At 36.3% G+C, this 25,971-nt stretch overlaps 1 protein-coding gene across 5 annotated transcripts in view; it reads right to left on the minus strand.

Annotated features, from left to right (window-relative positions):
* Positions 1 to 25,971, minus strand: part of LOC141922892 (uncharacterized) — a 64,776-nt gene that overhangs the window by 31,857 nt on the left and 6,948 nt on the right. For all 5 annotated transcript variants that reach the window (XR_012623133.1, XR_012623134.1, XM_074822972.1 and 2 more), the window contains exons 7-12: positions 24,878 to 24,921; positions 23,618 to 23,695; positions 13,785 to 13,981; positions 11,448 to 11,512; positions 8,437 to 8,543; positions 5,169 to 5,280 (exon numbers count right to left, since the gene is read on the minus strand). Coding sequence is in view for 3 of the 5 variants with exons in the window: in XM_074822972.1 (XP_074679073.1) it covers positions 5,169 to 5,280; positions 8,437 to 8,543; positions 11,448 to 11,512; positions 13,785 to 13,981; positions 23,618 to 23,695; positions 24,878 to 24,921 (603 nt within the window). In the remaining 2 variants the exon portion in view is untranslated. The remainder of the gene's footprint in view (positions 1 to 5,168; positions 5,281 to 8,436; positions 8,544 to 11,447; positions 11,513 to 13,784; positions 13,982 to 23,617; positions 23,696 to 24,877; positions 24,922 to 25,971) is intronic.

Below are 25,971 nucleotides of genomic sequence, written 5' to 3' on the forward strand. Positions count from 1 at the left end.
AAGTAAGCAGATCTGCTCACAGAAAATAATTCAGACCTAATCCTTGGGAGTAAAATAGGAGAACGAACTCGTAAAAGTCACCACATTTCCAGAGAAGAGAGAAGACACTCCTCTAAAGGTAAACCCAACCAGTACTCTGCTGCCTACTCTATACCCAACTAACATACCTGGCCTTGCATATAACCACACTATTTCAATTATAATCTCTTTTCTGCCACTGAAATATCTACCACTGGAATCAATACACTGACAAAAGCCTTAGAGTGAACATTAGGTCTCACTGAGGGAAAAGATTGTATTTACTCAAGAATTTGCATCCACCAGCAAGAACTACCTCTGGTCTACCTTTGAATCTCTAAAAATGTAAAACCTGTTCAAAATACAAGTCTGTCCCTAAGTGTCTCTTACTTGTCCCAAAGCACAACTATTTCCATCATACATATGAGCTGGAACTGCACAAGGTCTCAAAAACTACTGGTCAGGAGCTTCTCAGACAGCCACTACCCCAAGTATGGAGTTCTGCAGCAAGGTATTCCTTCTCTGTGGTAGTCAGCTCTTCGGAAGTCAGCTTTTTCTGTTAGTGAGCATGAATATACATGACTAAATAACCCATTTTTAGTTTATTCCAACTTCTTTCTTTACATATAATAATTTCTGAAGCATTTAATAGCTTCCCAACTGTGCATAAAATCATGAAGAATATTTTAAAATAACATTTTTCCTCCTGGGTAACACTTAGATTTTAGCAAAAAGTCTATTTCTTTACAAATACAGAAACCAGTGACATTTCTGAAAGCATCAGAGATTAAATACTCAGCAGACAAGAAAGATAAAGATGCTGCTAGAATTCAACAGCCCCAACTTCAAAATACAGCAGTAGAGGTGTGGAGCAGAGAGGACATGTTTTTGTGGTCAGGTGAAAAGAATGGAGCCATGACTCCTTAAAGGAGTCATCCTTCCTCTGGGCTAAAGAACAGCATCATCCTACACAGCACCAAATTTTTTATGATTTAACACTGAAGAGACAGAGGAACCTTTCTTCATGCCAACTGCATCCTTCCTCTAATACATAGAAAAGTTGCATACAACAACATATAAGACCTTGAAGTTGTTGTTATATGCAGGCAGTTGTTGGATGAACTGAATTAAAGTTGTGATCAAACAAAAACATGTCTCATCCTTCCTGCTGTATGTTTTGATGTTTATTCACTACCCAAAGTTGAATGGGTGTCCCTGATTTCAAGAACTAGAAATCATGTCAACAACAATTCTAAAATTACTTGAAGCAATTGTCAATTTACACATCTGGCAGTAAAAAATGCTAGACTATTATGCCTGACAAAATATAAATTTACTCATGAGAATTCTAGTAAATTTAAGATTATCATAAAAGAGTCTGTCTTCCCCTCTCTCAAGTTTTAAGACCTGACTAAACATTTTAAACTAAAAAAAAAAATTTTTTTTCCTCTTCAAAATAACCTGAGAAACTATATGCTGGATCTGAACTAAACTGCCCATCTTTTAACACATCTCTTAACTCCAGTGCTGCTTAACTGCCCACATTTCTGTAAAGCTGCATTCTTTAAAAACATTACACCAGCAAATTGAATATTAGCTTCTGAAATATTCAGATCTTGTATATTAGTATCATTTTCCTGTAGGTACACAGTACATTTTCCCAAAAGCAATATTGTTGAACATGTCAACATTTGAAAAATCTCAAGTGAATTTCAGGGATTTAAGTAACTTCAGCAATGTAGGAACATGGATGTACTTCCTAGTGGCAGCTGCTGAAACAGTGTTTATCATAAATGTTGTAATATGCTGCACGAAGCATTCTGGCTACTGTAAGACTATCCCAGAGAGACCGTTATGTTAACAGACTACAAATCCTCTGTTGCAACCCAAATACATGACAAAACCCCAACACAAACAAGCTCACTTATGCCAGCTTATACAAGGGAGGAAAACTTTATAGCTGGTGATCAGCTGAAACCCAATAATGAAGGGCCTTCTTGTTTTAGTATGTTTAAACCTAAGTCCATGAAGTTGAAAGATGATTTTTCTCTACTTTCTATTCTAGTGGCATATCTACACAGAGGTATCATAATGATAAATATAATTTCTTTCATCTTTCTGAAGTACCTCCATGTAGACATACACACAGGGAGATACACACAGTTCATTTCTCCTCTTCCAAGCTCCCAGCCTGGAAAATACCTGCCACGATACTATCATGTAGTAAATCCTGCAAACATGATTCATATTTTTATTAGTTTATCTCGATACTCATGTATAAAAGTTTAGCAGAGACAAGATAGGAGAGGTTATATTATTCCAGCAGATTGTGTATCCCTGAAAGGGTAGAAGTTTCCTTCTGTGAATACCGAAACAGATGTCCTGATTAAGATAATATAAATAAGAAACGAATCAGTTTTCCAATTTAAAGTTTCACTACCTTGTTGTAAAAAATTGTTGCTATACAGAAAATATGAAGCCATGCTACAAACTCAACAAATACATTTTTTTTAACAGTGTTCCCAAAGCTACCATAAGATCCATCAAATTACTACAAATAATAATTAATAGGAAATATTCTTGCAGAAAACATACTTATGCACTCACATCTGTTTCCTGGTTCTAAACTGTACCATGTCTTCAACACTTCATTTAAGTTCTAGATTTACTTCCTTGCCCACAGATGCAAGATACAATGGTCAATGAAAATAATAAGCTGAATCCTGTTCTGAGTGGGTGAATCCAGCATTAAACCTGGATATACAGACTATTTTAAAGTCATTTATCTTACAGTATCATAATTAAAGAAAAAAAATAGCATAACAAAGTTATACTTCATCAAGTCTTAACAATGTGTTGTAAACTGGTTAACAAAGGGTTAGTAGAAAACTAACAGACACAGCACATACAGCTTTTATATAGCAAACTCTAGTACCTGATGTACTATTAATAGATACCTTTCACATAAAACACACCCAGCATTTCTAAACCATGAACTCACTGACACTGTGACACTGTCATAACCCCTTCTCCCTCCCCAACAGAAAACCACATAGCAGGAGGTATTAAACACCACCAGGGTTACTCAGTGCTGATTCAGGTCCCTTTCCTGCTCATGCTGGGTTGCTGCTGACAAAGCAAGCTATCAGAGTGGCAGAAAACCACCAACAGGCAGGAAAAACTGAGAGAGGAAAGGAGGCAAGCATTTCTTGATTTCTCAAGGATACTTTGTGTTGTCAGGATCAGGCCATACTCCACACAGCAGCTCAGACTACAGTATACAAGCCTAGAGAAGCCTGGGATATACACTGATTTCACAGTGGCAAAGGCAAACCTTTGCACCTAGTTTGACAGACCTGTGTGAGAATTAGTCCAGACACATCAGACATCTACACTGAGCTCCAAATATTGTTCAACTTTTCCTATCTTGGTATTCATACACGTATTTGCTTCTCCTCTTTAAATTTACATGGTAGAATCTTCACAGCAGGAACTGTTTTCCTTGTGTGTTAATATACTGCCTAACATAACATAGCTCTGGTTTTGAGCACTGTTATTTGCAACCCAAATAACGATGTCTAATTCTGTATGGAAAGATGTGGTAGGAAAGAGCGTTAAAGACACTACATTAGTCCTACATGAATTTCCTTAGAAGTCTATGACTTGTATTTTAAATGGAAAAGTAAACCCCACTCCCCAACCCTTGTTCTCAAGCTACTGCTTTCCAGATGAAAACTCCTCTGGTTAGTTTCTTCTGAACTGTAGGAGCAACCAGGTGAAGGGGGAAGGCGATGGAGCCATTTCCTGTATTTCAGCCTTAGCTCTCACATCCTTTTTCAGGCATTTATGGGAAGCACATACAATGGACATAACGCTCTATTTACTTTTCATATAATACCTAGGAGTTGAGGCTGAAAATACAGAAAATACTACAAATACTCAATTTAATTTGGAAAATTTATTTAACGTACCATAAGCAAGGCAAACTGAACAGTAAGGAAGGAGAAACTGCTCTTTTTCAAATCATTATTCACTCTACACAACAAGACAAAACTTTCTATGTAACAATTTAATTAAAGAATGTATTACAATGCATAATCGTAAGGAGCTGGTATGAACAGAACACAGACAAGTCCAACATCTGGAACATCTGTTCCTATGTTTCAGAATTTTGATTCTGCAATCTCAGTAACACAGTTAACATTGCAAGGTTTATAGTCCTAAAAGGAAAAAGACCACATTATAAAGCTCCTTCCTCAGGAAGCAAATCTTGCTGCTGTGCAGAATGAAATTGAAGCTCAAGCACCAAAATGAACAGCTCCAGATATAACTTGCCCAATTTCTAAAAGCAGTTGATTTCTATAGTAAGAACTTTGCTGCCTTTCTCCACATCACACTCTTGTTTCCTATATATACAAATTGTCAGCTATTTTAAGTGTTGGCACTCCTAAAATTGAACTCAGTTCTGCCACATGTACCTTAAGAGTTTTGCAAGACTGCCACTGACAAAGAAGAATTAAATGCTACTGGTTTTGGAACAAACTAAACTGTCTAAATATTTAAAGTGCATGTAAGTGAGGACAAGATTTACAGTCTTTCCTTTAAAAAGGACTTTCATATTCTAGATTAGGAAAACAGACCATGGGTATCACAGCTGTAGTGGCTATGGCCATCATTCATATTCTTACATGTGAATTTATTAAGTCACAAAGTACAAAGCAGAATTATATAGTTGAAAATTCTTTCACAAACAGTACTCACAGACAGTTTTAAAGTTGCACAGGCAACAATAATTTTGCCATTTCCTGACTCTGCAATCTTTATAATATGGTCTTTTAGAGTTACATCTAAAGCAATTTAAGTCTGTGTCACAAGAACATATAAAGAAATATCTTCTTATAAAAGAACAACATTACAACAGACTACATTTTTCTAAGACTTCATATCAGTGCTTCTGGAAGACCCAGTACTGCAGAGACCTTGTCAGTGTTAATTTTGTACACTAAGTAGTGACGCTGAATTCTTTGCAAGATGATGGGGTGAAATTCCCAAGATGATAGTGACTTCCTTTAAAGTTGTGGAAAAGATAACAATATGGAGAGATTACAAGAGGTCAGTAAAAGTTTAAGAACACTCCACTGAATACTTACACCATCTATACTCCTTCTAGCATGAGGTCCATATGTATCTTCAGACCCTAAAACCTGTATGTTAACTGCACTGTAATCTTCATACCCAAGCTGACTGAAAATAAGACGAGTCCTGCAACAAATGATTTTTTTTTTTATTAGTAAACTGCCTCAAAATGATTATCTGAAGTATCCCTGTGTGGTCCACAGGAGTTAGCTCTGTCATGTAAACTGAACTATGAATACTTTACACTAAACAAATATATCTGAATACTACAAATCAAGCAATTACTGACAAGGAAGATATGCCTCTGAATTTATCCCTAAGTTTCAAACTGAGCCTTTTGTTTATTCAAATTATTTGGAAAATGACAGTCAAAGACAAATAAACGGATTTCAGCTCTTACTTTTATCTTTAAAACAAAGACAGCTTGAAATGTATTTACAGTATATGCAATCTTCCTGGTTTTCATACTGGTAATTAAGTTCTTAACTCTGCTTCTGCTGTAAGACATTACATGAAACTACCTCACTACATCACAGGCACCAATGTAGAAAAATCGAACTGAAGAAGGAACTTTTATTCAAACCTTAAAGGTATTTATTTAGGATTAATGAACATACGACTCAAATGCCAAAAAGTTTTTAAAGAGAACGTTTCTTCATTGCTTGTGCCTTTCCAGTCTGGCACTGAAATCCCTCAAACTTCACATTGTGTCAAGAGTGCCAAGTTTGTCACATCACAATTAATAATAGGGATGAACATTACCTTCTTTTTATATACCACAAAAACATACACTGCTTAAAGAGAGCCAGAAATTAATAGTTTTTTCCCAAATATTAAGTTTGGATTAAATAGACTCTTCACAGCAACTCTTAGAATCAAGCACTAAAAATGAAAATTACCACTATAGTTTTTAAAAAAAAAATCAAGTCCAAAATAAAAAAATAAAAAAACTGCCACACAGTAAAAAAAGTTAGAAAAAAGTTTTAAAAGAATCCAACCATTAGAAATAGTCCAACTTATTAACATGTTGCAGATTGGAAAAATAAGTTAAATTCTGAAGCACTAAACTGGTTTCCCATCTTGCTCTGGCACCCTTCTAGCTGTATAAAAGATTTTATCACTGGAACTATGTTGGGACGAAAAAAATATTTTGCATCAGTGGAACATTTTGAAGACACCATTAACTTATCGTTGTAAATATTAGCATGTATTAGCATGTACCACAAATGAGGCTATCTTTATTTTGATGACCACAGAATTCTAGACAGATACTTGATTTAAGGTACCTGAATTTGCAAGCCATGTCTATAAGAAGTTATTTTAAGTTATTTATCTACAAACATTACAGTTAGAGATACCAGAGTTCCAAATACATTCTGTGGGTAATTTTTAGCCCTTTCATGTGTCTTGGTAATGCAACAGAGAACCATCAAAAATAAAAGGACACCAAAGACTACTCAAAAGAGACTTCTTCACACACATACTGCCAAATCTCTCCTGCTTTCAAAAATGAATAAACAAAGGAAGAAGAAGCATGCAAGGAAAGTGAAAGAAGTCATATTACAAGCTGCCAAAGCTGCTTAATGTCTTAGACTGCCTGACTGGTATAATTGAAGCACCTTAAATTTGTGCACCTTATTCTGTACTTGTTGCCATTAGACTACTGGGTAGAATTTAACCTAGAATGGACTGGAATCTGGCTAGCTGGAAGATCATGTCCTTATGACATTCTCTTACAACAAGAACTGGTGCAAAGACTGAAGTCAGAGCTTCCTAAAGAGATGTAGCTACTGGTAAAGTACTCTGACAGTAATCAGAATAGCTTAATTCTTGTTCCATATCTGGGTTGACATAGCAAATCCTTCAAACATGCTGAGTAAGTGATTCCACACGTTAAGCTGTTTAAAGCTGTGTTTGAGATAGACACTGTATTCATGGGCAATACTGTATATTGTGATTTTTTTAATGCAAAGAACAAGCCACAGCTGCTCCAAGCATGCCTCATGGACTAGAGGCCACTTAGACAAAGGCTGGTAAACTGGCTTGATATCTCCCATCAGCCCTCATCTGAGAATTACTCAGCACAGCAGAGTAAGCAGGCTGAATTAATTTTCTATTGGTCATAGAGGCAGCAGCACCACAAGGTGTTTCAATCAGACAAAAGATTCACTTAGTCTGGTCTGAAATAATATCCAAGGGCAAACACAAAAGGGAAAATAGACCATTCTATTTTTTTCTCCAAAATAGTCCCCTAGCTTCCAGAAAGATTGCTTCTCAGAGACTTCTGGGTCCCCAAGTCTTTGTATATAGCAGCTCTTGAAGGGGTTTTTTTTCCTTCACAGATTTTCTCAGTAGCTCTTGGACATGTACACTTTTAGCATTCGCACCACTCTGAAGAAAGGGATTCCACAGCTTAATTACACATCCCGTATCAGCCTGCTCTCATTTGCTGTGTCTCTTGAGGGAAGTCACACAGCTTTTCCTTCATCACAGTGCTGTACATGGGGACGTGAGCAATAAATCACTCTAAGTCCACAGTGAACCTTGCATTTCTGACAGGTGTCTATGCTAGTGTACTTGCTGCATGTGTCTATAATAGGATTGGGGGCCAGGGGAGGGGGGGAATTATATATAAAACATGGCACAAAGAGATGTATCTCATAACTAGAAAGATTGGGGCTACTGAAGTAAATTCTCTGAGACTTCTGTGAGGATATGGAATTATATTTAAGAGGAATCCCTTCTTGCCCAAATATACTGGCATGACAGTGTGACTGAAGGTTGATCACTCTGTCTTACAAGTTTAAAATCGTTCTAGCAAACAAAATCCTTAGTCACATTTTACAAGGTACTAAGATAATTTTGATTGAAACACAAACTTGGTAAACTGCCTACATTTCATAGCACTAAAAATTTTGTCAAAAAGTTCTGTAAGTCAGGGAGAACTAGTTTCACATGGGTTTCTCTCTGGCACCTAATAAATTTTAGTCTGAATTGCAGATTTTTCCCTCATTAATTTGGGTTTCTCTCCAGTATCCAGCCATCTATTTTCAACAATATTTGAGACCTTTTTCACTCTGTCAAATGTAGCTGTAGTCATATGTTGAAAACAGGTTTCCTAAACAGGATACTTAAGTCTTGAAAATGTCCTCCCAATTGGAAGATTATAATCTTCTAGGGTTCTTACAAGGTTAATATGGTTGCCATCATATGTCACAGTTCTATTTTCACCATCTCTGAAAAGAAAAAGCCAAAACCCCCTTACAAGACTCACATACTAACCTTTGCAGTATACTTTCTGCAGTGCGTTTTCCTTTTTGCACTGCCTTTGGACCTCCCACTGGACAGACAGCAGTAGCTCTGAAGCCATCAAGGTAAGTGGCATTTACCTAACGATAAAAGCATTACAAAATTACATGGGATTCAGTAATGATATGCTATAAATGCTCTCTCATAATCATTATCTATATATTAAGCAGAAGCAGAATAGCAAGAAACCATCATGATGACAAAAATTTACTCCACTATTTAAAATTCAAAATTCTATTAGAGGAAGATTCAAATCTGCAGAACTGTGAAAGTCTGAATCACTTCCCACTCTCATCCTTAGATTCTCCTGAACTTAACCGTTTTGGTACGTAGGACACATTACGATGTTGAAAAGCTGAATAATCTATCACAGTGAAATAGGTCAGACATAAGTTTCCTAGAAGAATTAAAGTGAATGTGGAAACATATCACATACACACATGCAAAAGAACACGCTATACATTGCAAACTTTTAGCTAATAAGCATTTTACTAGACTTCCAGTGTTATAGCTGCTTAACAAAGCTCTAATACAGTGAAAGTGCATGGCCATAAATGGTAGAAAAGCTTTAATAGATGTATCTAAACTAGGCATGATGAGCATTTTCAACATCTTGTTACTTAACAGAAAAACAAAACCAAAAATTGAATAACCTAGTAAGACATACAGACAGCATAACTCTCTACAACCAAAAATGTTTTTCCTACAGTAAATTTTCAACCATTTTACCCAGTCTATTTTTAAATGTCTCAAAAAACAATGTTTCAGCTATTTCTTTTGAGAAGCTATTTCACAGGTAATGTATTTCTCAATATTTTCCCTGAAACTTACCTTATATCTCACTTTCTCTTATCATTGTTTTACTAACTACACTTCACCTTTAATGCAGCAATTAAATAATCTTCCTCTACACTTACTGTAAAGTTACTGAAAGATGTAACAGACCCTTGAAATATTTCTAGCTTGTTATAATGCCCATTCAGTCACTTCCTAACCAAGCTGAACATACTAAGTTAATTTCCTAAAAACTACTTCTAAAACAGGTGTGCAAAACCTAAGTCAATTTGTCACTGACAGCCATTTCAAAAAATACTTCACAGGAAGTCTAACTTACATATTTTAGAGTATCACTACACTGCTTAATATACAAAAGATATATTAAAAAATATTCCTAAACATTTCAAATGCTACTTAAGACATAATGATTAAGAAATAAATTATAACTTTTTTTTTATTTTACTGCTACATAAAAAACAAACTGTCATTCAGTTTTGTTAATTCCATTTCATGGTTCATCAACTGAAAATCTCAAATCTCAGTTACTTCCTTTAGATATACTATGAAAATGTAAAGTCAAGAACAAAAACTGCAGGAAGACAAGGCTGCTGAACAGAACAGTTGTTAAAAGTTGCTGAGAAGCAGCAAAACATACACTGCTTAAAACCGCACAGTTGGATCAAGGAAGAAAAAGTGCTTCCTGCTTTGTATGTTCTGTGCCCTCTGCATTTGCCCATATCAAATCCCACTATTTACTACAGGAATAGTAAGAACATTAGCATAGCTATCGTGATTGATGGATTTTGATGTTTTGTACAAAAGTATACTCTTCATTTTGTCCTTTTTAGGAATTACTTCTAAATTGACTTCTCTGTTAGTTACACAATGACACTGTAAGCCTGATTTTTGAAACATTTTAGAAATGTGCTTATAATTTATGTTTTAAGACTTTTTTGTTGTTGTTTCAAACACAACAAAAACCTATTTTCAGATTAAAAAGACACAGTTATTCCCAGATGCAGATAACGCAGACACAGATCACTCAGAGAAAGGAAATTTGTTGTTCCAGCATTACATAACTAGAACTCTTGAACTAATAATTACTGACAAGACAATATTGTACTGAAATTGTAGGCTATCAAAAAAATTCAAAATAAGCAATGATTCATTATATTAGGTGAAAGTTTAGAGAAATTCGTGTTCACATTACACTGACAGATACGAAAAACTAACTAAAGGCATGGGAAGAGTGACCTGTGATACACTACTGGATTCTAAAAATGCTTGGTCGGTATGCTTCAGTTATGAAGCCTTTAGAGAGCTCTTCTATTCTCACTTTACAACTCACCAAAACCAAACCTGCTTTGGTGATATTATTATTTATCTTTGAAATACTGTATCTTTTAAAAACTGAAACTTTATCTTATATAAAACTGGTTTTAGAAAGTGTCAGAAATATTTTAAAAATGCAGTAAAAAGTTTCAAAGAAAAATTATGCTCAGACATACATTATATTATTTAAACAGAAATATTAGCACAATTCTCTGCTTAGGTTAACTCAATGGGTGTGCTAAGCAGTTAATTTCTGATCTCAATCTTGATTCTGTAAAAGTCAGTTTTGGCACCAGTTTAAACAAGAAAAGGATCCAGCCCTACTGATACTTCACCAGAACTGTATTACCTTAGCATTCATTCAGGGAATGGAGACCACTAGAAGACCACACTAACAAACATAAAACTTCACAGAATGTGCAGGTACCTCTCAACAGAGTATTGCAGGAGACTTAGTCTCATTCTTAGTGGCTCTCTTGACAGATGTAGTTACTCATTACTTACCTTTTGAGAACCACTTGGCACATAGATTTAATGAGGAAATAGAACAAAATTAACATGCCAGTATAAAAATCAACAAGTATAAAGGTGTTAGTGAGCTAAGATGTTTTAAAAATTATTATTACTATAAAAGAGCCATCCCAGCCTTCTCTGAAGGCTTGTGGATAAGCCTGTTAAACAAATTAACATGTTTTTATGTATCAAATAAGGTTTGCCTTTTTTTCTTTTTCCCCCTCTTCCTTTTACTCTTGGAGCTGGGAAGATGAGGATTAGAAAGCTGTAACAGTTTTTGGCAGAAAATATTTAGTGTTTTCTCCAAAATATAAAATTTTCTAAATAAAAAATACCTTACACTCCACAGAAAGAGATAATACCTTATAAAACGTTGAAGGAGGCGATCCTTTTGCTCCATGAACTTTCACTGCCCCACCATCAAAACCTACAGTGGTTAAGAATCAGTATTTAAGCTTCTTCAATATAACTTCAAAGACATTCTTTTGTGATACATATTAATCAAATGCACTTAATTAAAAGGCAAATCATTGATAGCTATACTGCCGCAGAAGAGAGAACCTTTCACAAAACAGTCCTCCCTGCTTTAGAAACACAAATAGCAAACTAGTGACTAAATTTATGACTTCAGTGAGCCTTTTAACAGAATGTTTTAGATGTTTATTCCTGTACTTAAAAAATACTTAACACAGAAGGCAGCCTTAGGACTTCAGACTGAACAGTTACTTTCCACTTAACAGACAGTTACTGCACATACACACAGAGCATACAATTTACTGTATTTGGCTGGGGTGGACTGCAGTTCCTCACTTAGTAAAGAAACAAAACAAGATGAGAAACCAGTGAGAACTCATTTGCTGATACCTTAGTAAGTGAAGGGATAACTTAACTTTAGCCTTCTTATCAAAACAGAAACTGAACAGTCTGAATGTATGTTCCTGGGCAACTACCATGATCACAGATTAGGAATATTAATGCCACAAAAAACCTAGAAAAAATTGTCACGGCATCAGGTTCAGCCTTGAACTGGAGAAAAATCAGTAGGTGCAACCCCTTGAAAATTAGCAGTGCAGGATCAGCACCTCACGTCAGACACAATTATGCTGTAGTTCACCCGTACCTGACCTGTACTTGCCAATATTTAGGAAGCGGTTCAAAGCTTTACACAAATACTCTGAAGAGATCAAATCAGAACATATCTGAAAAAGTGAACGTGACTAGCAGAAATTTTACACGTCACTCAAATAATATCATCACCCTCTCTGCCAGATTGACATAAGGTTAATTTAACTCTCTCAATACAGAATGATATCCCTATAGTCAGGGCGAAGATCTGAAAGTTTCATGTCCCAGGTGAAGAAGTAATACAAAGAAAAAACCCCACGAAACAAAATGCATAGCATCCATTGACAAAAAGAAAACAGAAGCACCTCTCAGTTCAAACACTGCAAGTAATCCAGCAGGACAATAAAATTGGCAATGTAAGCAGCAAAAATAGATAGCTTGCCTGTTTTTACTGGTGTACGTGTCAAAGCACTTCAAACTAAAAATATTTAAGAAATCTGCCCATTTTCCATCTGTTATATTTCTAAGAGGGCTAACTGAAAGTTCATGTGAAAGTTCATTTTAAGTTCAAACATGTCATATCGGGTCATTTGCAAGCTAAAAGTTCATAGGAAGGTTAGGGGTTTTTTTTTTAAAAAAAAAAAAAAGACTAGTGGCTAAGAGCAGCAAGCTGGCCCTATCAGACTGCTATTTGGTTATGTTGCATGAGCACAAGGTTCACTGTACAATTTTATGGTATTTTTATTATTGAAGCAAAATATTATTGACACTACAGTGTTCTGAGTTTTATCACAGTCAATTTTTTCATGAGATTTTGATTGTTCTAAGTTTTATAAAGATATTCAGCATACTGTCACAGATAAGTTCCATCAGAATGAAAAATTATACATAATACAGATGCAGTAAAAACCAAACTTCAAATGACTGTAGCTAAACATTTTTTTGAAGCTGTCTTATCCAACCTACGTATCTTCAAATCTGTTAAGCCTGGGGTTTTTTTGTTTTGCTTTTACAGCTAAACCCAGAACATACGTTATATCCACCTCTAGTCTACTGGCTGTTGAGAGTTTTGAGGTCAGCAAGTGGACTTTTTTTGAACAGAAATTCTCTGGTGGAAATCCTGTACCTAAGCACACTTCTACCACTTACGATGATCCACCTAAATGTCTAAGAACAACACCATTACCAAGTAGTGCCTTGAAAGACACAGCTTTCCATTGTTACTAACGTTTCAAATGCCATATGAGAAAACATGTACAAAACATACATGTTTTTGAGCAAAGAAACTGAGATGCAGTTTAGAAAAAAAACCTGAAATCATAGTGGAGCTATGTTGCTCACACAGAATACATAGTTTAAGGACTTGGTAGATGTAAGGCACGCATTTAAAAAAAAAAAAAGCAAAAGGAATAGTGATCAAAGATTTACATTAGTCAACCAGCAAGATAAATAAGAACATGGTTAAAATTTCTAAAGGAATTTCTAGCAGAAGTTCTTGAAAAAAATCAGTTTAATACAATATCACACTCTATGGAACACGAAATATGCAGAGAAAACATGGAAATTAAAGTAACTGCTTTAGTTTGGTAACTCAGATCACTGACACAGATCTCGTAACATGTAAGAGGACTAACCTGGAATTTCAGTGATGGAAACTTTGGAAAAGTCACATGTGACATCTGGTAAAAGATAGTGCTGAGGATTGCCCAATTCATACACCAGCTGTTCAGCTACAGTGCCAAAAGAGATTAGTCCCCCTGTGTCTGGTGGTTTGGAAAGAATAAAGTCTCCTTCAGAGGAACATTCTACAATGGGAAAGCCTATGTTGTGCCTAGAATATGAAAAACATTGAAAAAACCCTATAAATACAAAGGGAAAGTGAAAAGAAAAATGAGTAACAACATACTAGAATTTTATGGTAATGACTAATTAAATAAAACTGATCAAGAATTATAATATATCTAGTTGTTTCTGCAGAAACATATACAAGAAAAAGCACTGAACAAACTGCTCAACCAAAATATTAAGAAGATGCATTTTATTGCCTGGCAAAGGAGTGCAGATAAAGCAAGAGATACCAACAGTAAACAGATAGAAGTGGAAAAAGGAATGGAGAAAGACACTAACAGAAACAGTTAAGGTGAGAAGAAGCCAAAAAGAATTAGAGGACTATGATTAAAGAGGTAAATTCAGGAGAAAAACCATGATTGCTAATTCTAGCCTCGTTTGGCTACAGCAGCACACACAGCATGAAGGTGAAGACATATAAATACATCCTGCACTCTGGATTTGTAAAAAGGCAAAGCAGGAAGACCTGACTGTGCTGGAAGCCTCAGAGATGAAGGGAAGTAGGAAACAGGAATAAACACACCCATTAAGGATGATATCACATGTTAATAATAAATTATACAGGAAAAGTTATAATCAGAAAACAGAAAAATGTATGAAAGTTAAGATTTTCATCCCAGAACAATAATAGAAGACAGAATGAACAGAAAACTATGAGGCATAGCAAAAAGAAAAGCAGTAAAACAGAACATTATAGACATATTAGTAAATGAAAATATTCCTCCTCTTCACATTCTCACAAGAGTAATATACAGAAAGTGATCAAATAATTCATAGTAACAGGCACATGCCAGCCATTACAGTAGCAGGGCAGAATTTCAGGGTTATGTAGATGAGATCTAGATATCGGCTTTCCTGGCTAAAAGGTTTTTATTTTATTTACAGAGAATTTGAGAAAAAGTAAGGACTTAAAAATATTAAAAAAAAAAAATACCTGAAAATTAAAATAGAGCCTTAATATTCTTCTAAAAAGGCTACCTGGCTCACTCTCCTCTCAGAGGAAGTTGCAAATCTGGGCAAGTAAAGTGTCCCAGAGACACAAAAAGAACACAAAAAGGAGTTAAGGAGATACAGCCCCTTGCAAAAACAGAACTGTTCTAAAAAGGTCGCAATAATGAAAGGTGGTGAACATCACCATTTTCATTAAAGTCAATGACCTTCAGGTCCTTCATACATACTTAAAATCAGTCCATCTCTGAAATTATTTTTGGTGCTAGTGGTAACAATGTGTTGAACATACAACCAAATTGGTTATCAGCAAAGGTTGGATGAACATAGTTTTGTGTAACAAATCCACAAAGTTTTGAAGGAAGTAAGCAAAGAAACCAGTGAACTCTTAAGTGACATTTGTAAAAGTTCATGGGAGTTGAAGAGATTCCTTAATCGAGAAGCTTCACACATAAACGCGTTATTTAAAAAAAGGATTAAGAGACGAGCTGTGTTACCAGAGATCAGCAACTTTAATACTAATAGTGTGCAAAACTTGGAAAGTATGGTAGCTGGAGGACACCTAGAAAAGCCCACATTGAATCAGTAAAGACTGGACTTCATTAAAACACTAAAGAGATAAAGGAAACAAATAAACCCCGCCCTGGCGAATACAAAGAATTGCATGGAATCAACATTTTTTTATACAAATTATTCTAGGGGTTTGGTTTTTTTGAGGGCAAGAGGCAGGAGAAAAGATGGTGACATAGAAAAAAAAACCCAACACCCAAAAAACCTCTCAATTCTTGGTCTTGAATATTAATGTAGGTAAAAGACTGACATATGTATCCCAGTTTTACAGGTAAGGAGACACATACAGGAAGCATCATGATTTGCACAGTGTTACACAGCAGGATCCATGACTGAATAAGACTAGAACTAAAGAGCTTTTACCCTCTTGGTGCCATGCTTGTGTGCTTTGGCCCTACCATCTATCTGTCTTGTCTTAAGGCAATGCACCACATGCCTTGCTAGCAGACTCAACGCAGCTTGTTCAAGTCACCTACCCAAAAGTGAAATCACTTTCATCAAGACAGATTACCCTGTGCAGTCTATCCCACTGCAGTGGCAACTGGTGTCCTTGCTGCAGCCCACTTGCAACTCTTGCAACACATGCCTGCACCTACTCCCCAGTGATCTCTGTTCTGAAGGAAGAAAAGGTAAACTGTAGACACTCAACTTTCTACTCTGAACCAATGAGTCTACTAACATCAATTAAACTGCAGTTTGTCCAAGATCCACTCTCAAAAGATTCTAACCTTTAAAAAACAAAAATAAACAACAATATAGTGAGGCAAAAAGAGAAATTTCACCCCCTAAAATGGTTAAAATCTGGCAAACACTTCAGTCATTAAAAGCAGACCAATCATGGAAGACAGCAGATAAACAGTATCAGTATAAAAAACTATTATTCGGGTCCCTTAGTATGCAAGAGGAAGGACAGACTCTGATTTTCCCATTATCTTCAGGCCACCAAAGTCAGAGGATCTTTATGGTGGAATTTTTTATGCTGCCAGAGTAGCGGAAGGAGACCGTACAGGTATCAGTGTACTTTCTGGAACAACTTCTAAATAGCCTCAAAGGTTGAGACATATTTGCTATACAAAAAGGACACTCAGCTCTCACCACTTGCAGCAAAGTATTGACCCAAAGCTTGTAAGAAAATTGTCCAAAAGAGAGAAGACATTCTAACACCAAAAAAAAAAAAATCCCAAACAAAAACAAACACCATACCCACCCCTCCCCCTCAAAAAAACAAACAAAGGGGAAAACCAAAAGTCTTCCTAGGAAAGGCATACTGACACAGGACACTAGCATGTCCCAGCATGATAAGAATTTTTAGCTATATTTAAACTATTCTGAAATCCAAGACTCTGAAGGTCAATTAAAAGAACATTACAATCAGTGACTTACTCTTTGGTCATCTCTTTGTTACTGTTTCAACAGTTCGTGAAGGTATCAAGACTTTCTGCCTTCATCTGAGATAAGCGTGAGAGATCTCTCCTCCTCAAGGTATAACACCACACAATAAACTTTCCTGAATGCTCAGTTAGTTGCAGATGTGTGTTCTCCCAGGTCACGTCAGCTCTGAAAGCTTCCCTCACTTTTTAACAATTCAAAACAGAGATGCAATGAATTGAGCAAGAAGCCCCTGAATTCCATCTGTATTGTAACTGGATGACTGCGAAAATACATATATCCTATACTACCTCATAACAGATGCCAATAATAACCTATATTAACGTATGCATGCTTAAGAGAAAAATGTATTTTGTATATTGCTAGAAGACATTACTTAAAATTAGTTTTCAGCTTGGAAACAAACTGGGCTAAGTCACTCCTATGGCATGACTCACTCAAGTGACAGCTACTTAAACCTGGCATTAGAGCTCCCTCTAACAGCACAATAAGCAGAGCGGACCCTAACGGAGGCACTTCGTCGTCTAAGAATCCCCTTATCTAACATCCAGTTACATACCAAAAATAAAGTAAAAAAAAAATTGTAAGGAGGTTAGACACAGCTACCAGGATGGGTTATTCTAGCACATATCACAGGTACCATGATCACACCATCACTGTGATCAGCACTTCCACTTCAAGAAGCAACTCTTTGCCCGATTCGCTAGTAGGTTTTGCTGAATGACTACACACCATATGACATTCGCTCTGTAACATGCCAACATTATGCTGGCCGTAACCCACAGCCAAGCTGTAGTTCTGTACAGTGTAGCAGAAGAGTTAAACCACAGAACTATGAAGTTGAACTTCAGCAGCAACTGCAGTCATGGCATCCAAAGTAGCACAGTGGCCAAGTGGCACCCTTCAATAATGAAGAACTGCATTAGTTTAGTGAGAAAATCCCCTAGTAGCACGGGGCAATATCAAACAATGCAAACAATTCTGAAAGGAAACTACTAAAATGAATTCTTATTAAATTACATGATCATGTAATTAATAAAATACAATACTAGAGGAAAAAATCTGAAAGCACTTTTAAAACATTATGAGCTGTTCTTTTAACACAGAGTTAAAATACAAAAGTAATATACATCAGCTTGTGAAAGGAGATGATAACTACCATTTTTTTTTATTTGAAATGCCTGGTTTGGGTTGCATATTTGGTATTTACAATTAAATAAATTATATGCATTAGTAAACCAGAGCACTGAATAAATCCAAGCTAACATTAAACCTCAGCAACCCCCTCCAAGGTAGGGCTAGGCGAGGAGTTAACAGTTACAGCAGGTCCTCACTGACTACCACACAGGGGTAATGAAGTTCCAAAACTGTTTTTGCTGCTGAAGCCACCTTTTCAACCACCTATAGCTGCTGTCCTACTCTTAATCAGGGCTCTGAAATTGAGTCTCCTGTCAGTTCTCTGCCTGTCAAGAACTTTATTTTAAATTTTTCCATGTAAAATGCTGTTTTTTCCTTCAGTTTTAGCTCTCAGAATTGTTACAGTTTATGGGCATGTCACAGGTCAAAACGTGAACTGTCTAAGCAGAGATTTTTCTGTCTGCTCTGGGACAGTGCACTACTCAACCTCTATACTATGAAGCTATGAAGATAGCTTTCCTTAGCTTTCCTTCTTGTTTTGCCATATGTCTTACACCATTTGCATTACAAAAAAAGTGAAGTCTATGATCAGTACTGAGTCCTGTTTAACACTGCCTAAGATAAAAACAGGTATTTCTTCCCTCATAAAGTGCCAACCCCTCAAGTATCTCATTCTGGCCACTACTGGTAGACTGAGGAGATTACTGGCAATAAAACATGGGACACTTAGTGTAGTACATTTACTTGCAGGGGACAATGTTGCAAGAAAGAAAACAAAAAGAAAAAAAAAAAGCCACAGCAATTCAGGTGACATGGAAGTGAACCAGGGCTCAAGTAGGCTGTGGTATGAATTTTTAGCTTTACAGCTAATGCGGTTTCCTGGGATGTGACTCAATGAATGTCACACTGAGGAGAGTGCTCAGCCAGGCTTCACAACTCCCTAGGCATGTATTTTAACCGCAACACTATTAGGCAAAAAGTAGAAACTGCTAGCACTTCTAGCAGTGGTTTTAAAACCAATTCAAAACTGCTAATGTGTGTCAGGCAAGATCAGCACAAACTTATGGGTAAGGTATATGCATCTCTTTACATGTAGGTACCAACATGTTCTCTAACTTCTGCTGCAATTCCCATTCAGGCAGAATTTATTGATTGTATCATTTATCTCCTCTGACTAGGGCATTTCAGAGTATGTCTCATATGCAAACTCTTAATGCCTAGACAATTTCAGGCCAATCAGACAGGCTGCCTGATGTTTTCAGCTGCCTGGAATAGATGGTGCTACAGAGAAAAAGGCATTCCACATTGCTGATTGGGACTTGCATGCTGGATTCTGTTCAAGTCCCAATTTAAGCAATCTGGATCCAGCCCTTAAGAGACTACAACTATTGACTTACCCTTTTGGTCATCCCAGGCCAGAGGATTATGCGGTCTCAACCATTGTACACTCTTGGCTTAGGGCAAAATGTCAGTGTTTATCATCTCCTCAAAATGATTACTCTACTGATCAGCATTAGTTTATTCTCTCCTGCATTTCAAAACAAAACAAAACAATGTACTAATCACCCACTGGCACTAAATAATAGTAAGAGACAGCAGTGTCTGGGGTTAAATGAAAATTAAATACAGAGCTGTGCATTATCCATATAGTTTTGTCATCACGGTTCATTCTGACACACTGCATGAATTCCCTATTGAGTGTTGTGCACTAGACATTAAATAGGGAGCAGTGATGTATTACCACTTCTTCTGACCGTCTGCTGACATGTATTACTACAGAAATAACAGAAAAAGGAGTAAATGCCTTTTCTGATAACATCTACTTAAAATCAGTCATTTAAGAATACTCATTAGTCTTCTATAAACTGTGAACTAATGGTTCCTTGCATTTTCTCTGCTAAACATCAGAGAATCCACACAAGGGCTGAATCAAGCAGCCTTCCTCTCACTGGAAAAGGAAATAACGTCTATCCCCTCTACCTGTCTGCCTGTTTTCATGAAAATTGGACAAAACTTTACAGCTTCAGGATTCCTACATTTAAATCAAATACATTATGGAGATACACCCAGCACAATTAAAGAAATCCCAGTGACTCAGAAGCTAGACTTAGCTGATATCTGTCTGTCGATCTATCAACTGAAGTAATTAGAGAGTCACAAGTTGGAACATGCACTTTACTTGTTTTACATTAAAAACTTACTTTACCAAGACAACAAAGAAAATGAAAGAATAGCCCAGGTTTTCATAGCTAACCATTCAATTGCAACAATATACCCACACTAACATTCCTGAGACTTAAAGCACCCTTTTGCAATGGAATTGAGTTCCCAGGAGTGGTCTACATCAAAAATTTCAAGAAGATTAAAAAAAACAAAACCACAACACTAAAAAACTATGTTGGATGAATGAAGTGTGTCCAAACTAGTGCCTCAATAATCATAGAGGCATGATAACATATGCAAGGAATGTAAGCTCTGACTTGCCTGGCTTTATTTAGTTTAATTTAAGGTGCTCTTGTTTATATAGTTCATTATTTTTGCTTATGCAGAAACTATAGACAGATAAGGTTTATAAGCCTAAAATTTTATAAATTCCTCCTTTCTGTATTTACAAGTTAGAAAAACTCATACCCACCAGTCTTTCTTAGCAGTACACTTACAGCTTTTTCAGCAGCCAAAGATAGAAGAGCGGCATGGGACTACTGGTCTCGTGGAGAAAATAAAACCCAAAGATAGCCAAAAAATGATGTAAGTCTCATCATAACCAAACCTACCCTCTGCAATAAGATGCGAGGAAAAGAGAGAGATTGCCCTCTAGTGTTTAGCCACCAGAGAACAGCATAAACGCTGTGAAAGGTTTTTAAGCTCTAGCGCGTAAAGGTCCAGTAACATTTGCAGATCTGAATGGTAAGTGGTCTTGGCTGCATGAACACACTCATGGTAGTGAGAAATTCGTATGTGCAAGGCACTTTAACGACAAACACAGAGATTTGACTTGGCTTCTTCCCAGCAGATTTACTGACTTTGTTGGACTGGTTTGGATTTAACATCATGTATCACAGACACTATGATTTACTGAGATCTAAATTACACATGTTTACTTTCAGGAGACTTCTAAAAACCTAGCTTTTCCTAAATGAGGGAGAAATCATTAATAGACTACAGTCAAGTAACTTCTGCAAACTCTGTCAGAGCTCTGTCGAGCTACTGGCAATGTAACTAAAGCTGGTGGCAGCAGGTATTGCATGTTTTGGTCATTATTGAGACTATGAATTATCATATTATTGTTGTGTGTTATTATGCATTATCTGCAGGCATTGAAAATAGATCCAGAACGTCTAAATGACAAAAACCCTACACCATCAAGTTTCTTTAACTTAGAGTTAACAGGTTAGTACTAAGCTATCAAATGGAAAATGTATTTTTCTGCAGCCCAAAAGCTTTCATAGTTATCTCCCCTTCATGCATTTGCACCTGAATAGAGTAAACAACTATTTGAGGCAGGGGGGAATCAGCAAAGCTCTCTAACAAATCTCCTCCCCTCTGTACTTTCCCCCATATCCTAAACAGATGTGCTGGACGACAAGTCCACAAGTCTTCTACTCTGCCTCTCCAAATACAAAATGAAAGCTCACATGTTAATTTGGTTTTGACTAGTTTTAGGAGTTTATCATACAGGCTGACATACATGCTTTTATTTCAAGAATTTAATTGACAAAATGCCTAAGACTTTTTGAATTTGCTAATCAGAACACTAGTTCTAAGGCACCACAATTAATTCTTTAGTAGACTTAACCTGAAGGTAAATAAATTACTGTTATATTAGCACAGATACAATCAGGCATGGTTCAGAAGTATGCATGCGGATCAATGGGGATAAGGTAACAGAGCAGTACTGGGTGCTAACCTTCTGTATTCTTTAGCAGCGATTCAAGTCAGCACCAGTCAGCTTTAAGACACAAAATACTATGATTTTAGGTAGTTACACGATCTTTATATATACGCACACAAGTATGAGCTATGCATGTATAACGTATATACTTGTCTGTAAAATTAGCTATTGCCACTCCAGTAGCTCATAGCTTAATACACTCAAACTTTTTTTTATAACCAGACTGCCATTTCTCACAGAAAAATCATTAAAAATAAAGAATTACCATTTTAATATGAAAACTCACATTCTGTTTTTTTATTTCATTCTTTTATAAAGTGAGGTCTTTTGGAGTCACAGTTACAGGACATTCTAAGAAGTTTCATGACACAGCACAATAAAATTACCAGGAGATACATTAGAATAGGAATAAGATTAGCAGTTATAAATTTCCAAACTGAACAAAGTGTCTCATTACTATAAACCCTTTCATTTGATTTCCCATTGAACAAAACAGTGAAGGGCGAGTGCAGTTTGTTCAGGGCTAGTAGCCTTCTAATAGGTGAAAACAAATGTCTAACCCTGTTTCTTTCAATGCCTTACGTGTCTTCACCTGTAAATGAGCAGTGTTCAGGAACTCAGAAAAGCAGAATACATCTTTCAGGATCATGCTCTGAATCAGAAACAGTCACTACAAAGAGGAGAAAAAAGCTTGGCAGCGCTTGGAAACTAACTCAGGAGAGTGGCTCTTCAGATCGCAGGGCACAGTGTCCTGCTGGCTCATCCACCTGGACTACAGGCTACCTCTGGTGGCCTCCTCCCCAGAGTCAACTTGGGAGCAGGAACATGCCCAGTGAAAGCCACCCTTCCCTCCTGCATCTCTCCCACTGCTCTTCAGACCTCTCCTCCATCACATGAATGAAGCACTGGCTTTTTCATGATGCGGCGTGGGACAAGATTCCTCCCTCTGATCCCAAGGAAAACAGAAATGAACTGCAGCCAGAATCAATCACCCTTTGCAAAACACATTCCCTGGCTACTTTTAAACTACTTTTAAAAACAAGTTGGTCAAAAGCAGGCTACATTAGTCCTTCCTTGTGGTACTTCTCAGCAGGCAGAAGGACCCACCTATGTGAAAGTCTAATTCAGCAAGTCTGAACACAAGATACACACATAACCTTTCAAAAGCACTGACAGCTGAACACATCTGTGGAGATCAGGTCATACAGCAGGAGAGGACTGTGGCATACATTCATCTCTACCAAAGCAAATTATGTAAAAATTTGTGACTGAACAGTAGGCAACTCTGATCTAACTGAATACTGCTGAAACAGCATCCAAAATGCACTCTGTCTTTTCCATTATAATCAGACATAAAAGCCAGTAACAAATCTTTCCAACAAGCAGATGATAAAAAAGGAAACAAAAAATAATCTAAAAAAAAAAAAAATCAAAGGGTTAGATTTTTTTTCATATCACGTGCTTCTAAAGTTAACAAAGCCAGCACCCAGCTGACCAGAAAGGAAAACTACAACAGGGAGAATAGACCTTGTAGAAGAGTAACATTAACACAGAAAATATCAGGATGCTTGTATTGTCTCCCCCAAAAGAATAAAGTATAAGCAGTTTTCACAACATAGATACAGTAGAAAATGTAATCTCTGGTCCACTATGAACAGATATGCTGATGTCACAGTTACCTACCAGTCTGGTACCGTATGCCAATCAGTGAATATTCCACCTGTACACTGAGCACCACATTCAATGAGATGACCTGCAAGGCTGGGAAAACAGCATTTAAATAAATATATATTCTGTAAAATCAAGTTTCACAAATCCAGCTTTAAAATATAATAGTACAGTGGCAATAAAGCTAAATAACAGAACATGCTATTTTTTCCTCCATAGGCATCTAATACATTTATAAATTATGCATTAAACATAACAAGGGATTCTGAAAGATGAATGTAAGAAGAGCTGAAAAGAGTAACTTCTACCTGAATAATCGAAATAATTTCCTGAATGGAATGAACACCTAAAAGATTATCTGATGCCAAAAAAACCAAGTTTCATTGGTCATTTCAAGAAGTCTTGATCTAAATTCAGTATCTTAGGAGTCTGCACTGTGTGTAATTAACTATGCAAAACCTATTTTTAAACCAAGAGATAAAAGATCTCACTTCCAATATGAAGGACAGAATGTATTATGATTATGTACTATGATTTTCAAATCTTTGATTGCGATAGTCCACAAACACTCAATAGAAATACAGGTAAAATCCTCATCTATCATCCCCAATTCAGTGGAGCCAGAGCTTCTCTCCACATTTATTCTGAAGAACAGGAGGTCCAAGCATACTACTACTAGCAGTACTCAGGTTACCTAAGTAGCCACTCATTTTTATGGACTTCAACACAGTCAGATGCAGAAAGTTAAATTAGGTGACAGAATTTTATCGTATGCTTTCTGCATCACATTCCTAACCTTAGGACTTACAACCAGGGTTTGCAAATGGGAGTACTGACCCTGAGCTTCTGCAACACCATACAAGGATGTTGACCTCAGACTGAATCTCGTTCTGTGCATTTTTGAGGATAAGACCTGCTACCACCTCAACGATCAACAGTGATGGCCAAACAGAAAAAGCTGGGAATCACTGTTCTGTACTGTAAGATTTCATCTCTTGACACAAAGTGGACAGGAAGAGAAAGTTAAGCTGTTAAATAAAATCATTCACTCCTTTCCTCATTTTGTTATTTTAAGTTGGTTCCAGGATGAAGTTTCTGTACTCAATTCCAAATGAGAGTATTAAGTGAGCCTTAAAAAAGAACCCAAAACCTAACAAAAATATTCAAATAAATTAATTAAACAATATGCAAAATCACTAAGTGCTTAAAAAGTTGTTGTTATCCTGACATTATATATGAAATATAAATTTACCCATTGCTTCTTATATCATTTACCTTCCTGCAGCTAGCAAGTCAAATTCATCCCTATTCCAGCCAAACTAGAAGAAAAATACAAATATGTTACATACATAAAAGTTTCATACAGCACAGAAAATGCACACAGTATGTTCACTACTTTGAGTAACAATGCACTGGATATATTTTTACTTAACTGCAGGAATCTAAAGAACAGTAATTGGCAGGCGCTGTAGGTGAATTTCAGTTGCTATACAGTAAATTAGTAGAAGAGTTCTGATGTATTTCAGTCTTCCTCTTATTAATACATGCAAACAAATATAAATTCTCAAAGTCACACCCTCTTCAAAAAAACTGGAAGCACAGTATTTACATTATTCAACATTTGTATAGCCCAGAGGTTTAAAAGTCTAGCACCTACTTGGTGTCATGTAAACAATCACTGTGTTTTTCCAACTTTTGAAAATTATCAGTTCCTGGAGTACAACTGGTCATCCTTAAGAACTGGAAGTATATTTTCTGTTTAACTAGAAATTATTTTTCCCAAGTTCAACACAATGCAAGCAATATATGAATTGTTTCTTATTTAGAACTTAGCAGAAATCTCCCTAAAACCATTCAATAAGTTACTCTCTGGAGTAAATAATACACACTGAGAACTACTTTGAGCATGTAAACAGCTAGGAATAAAATAACAAATCATAATGGCAATTATAAATGAGAAAGTTTAATTCTAGATTAGGCAATGTTTGACATGCATGAAGTCAGAAGAGCAAGAACTTTTAAAAGGGATGATTGTAACTCGACACTAACACATACCCTCATTTTTTCTTTAAATATGCAGCAAAAAAAAGCTTCCATATTTCACAGTGTGTGGTCACTCAACAAAACATATAACCTATTCAAAATACTTCAGAAAACCACATATCCTGCTTGAATAATTTGTTGAAATTCAAGGAATTTGAAAGAGTCGACTACTTAAAATAAAACTGCTTACCCACTGAAAAAGACCAGTGTTCTAGACCACATCATGTGCCTCTTCCCTGCCAAAACCAAAGTGAGCTCTACTATCACCACCTTGCGGTAAAGAAAAATATACTTATTTCCTAACTGCATATCAAATTTTAAAGAGA

The sequence above is a fragment of the Strix aluco genome, chromosome 4 (assembly GCF_031877795.1).
Source record: "Strix aluco isolate bStrAlu1 chromosome 4, bStrAlu1.hap1, whole genome shotgun sequence".
Classification (NCBI taxonomy): domain Eukaryota; kingdom Metazoa; phylum Chordata; class Aves; order Strigiformes; family Strigidae; genus Strix; species Strix aluco.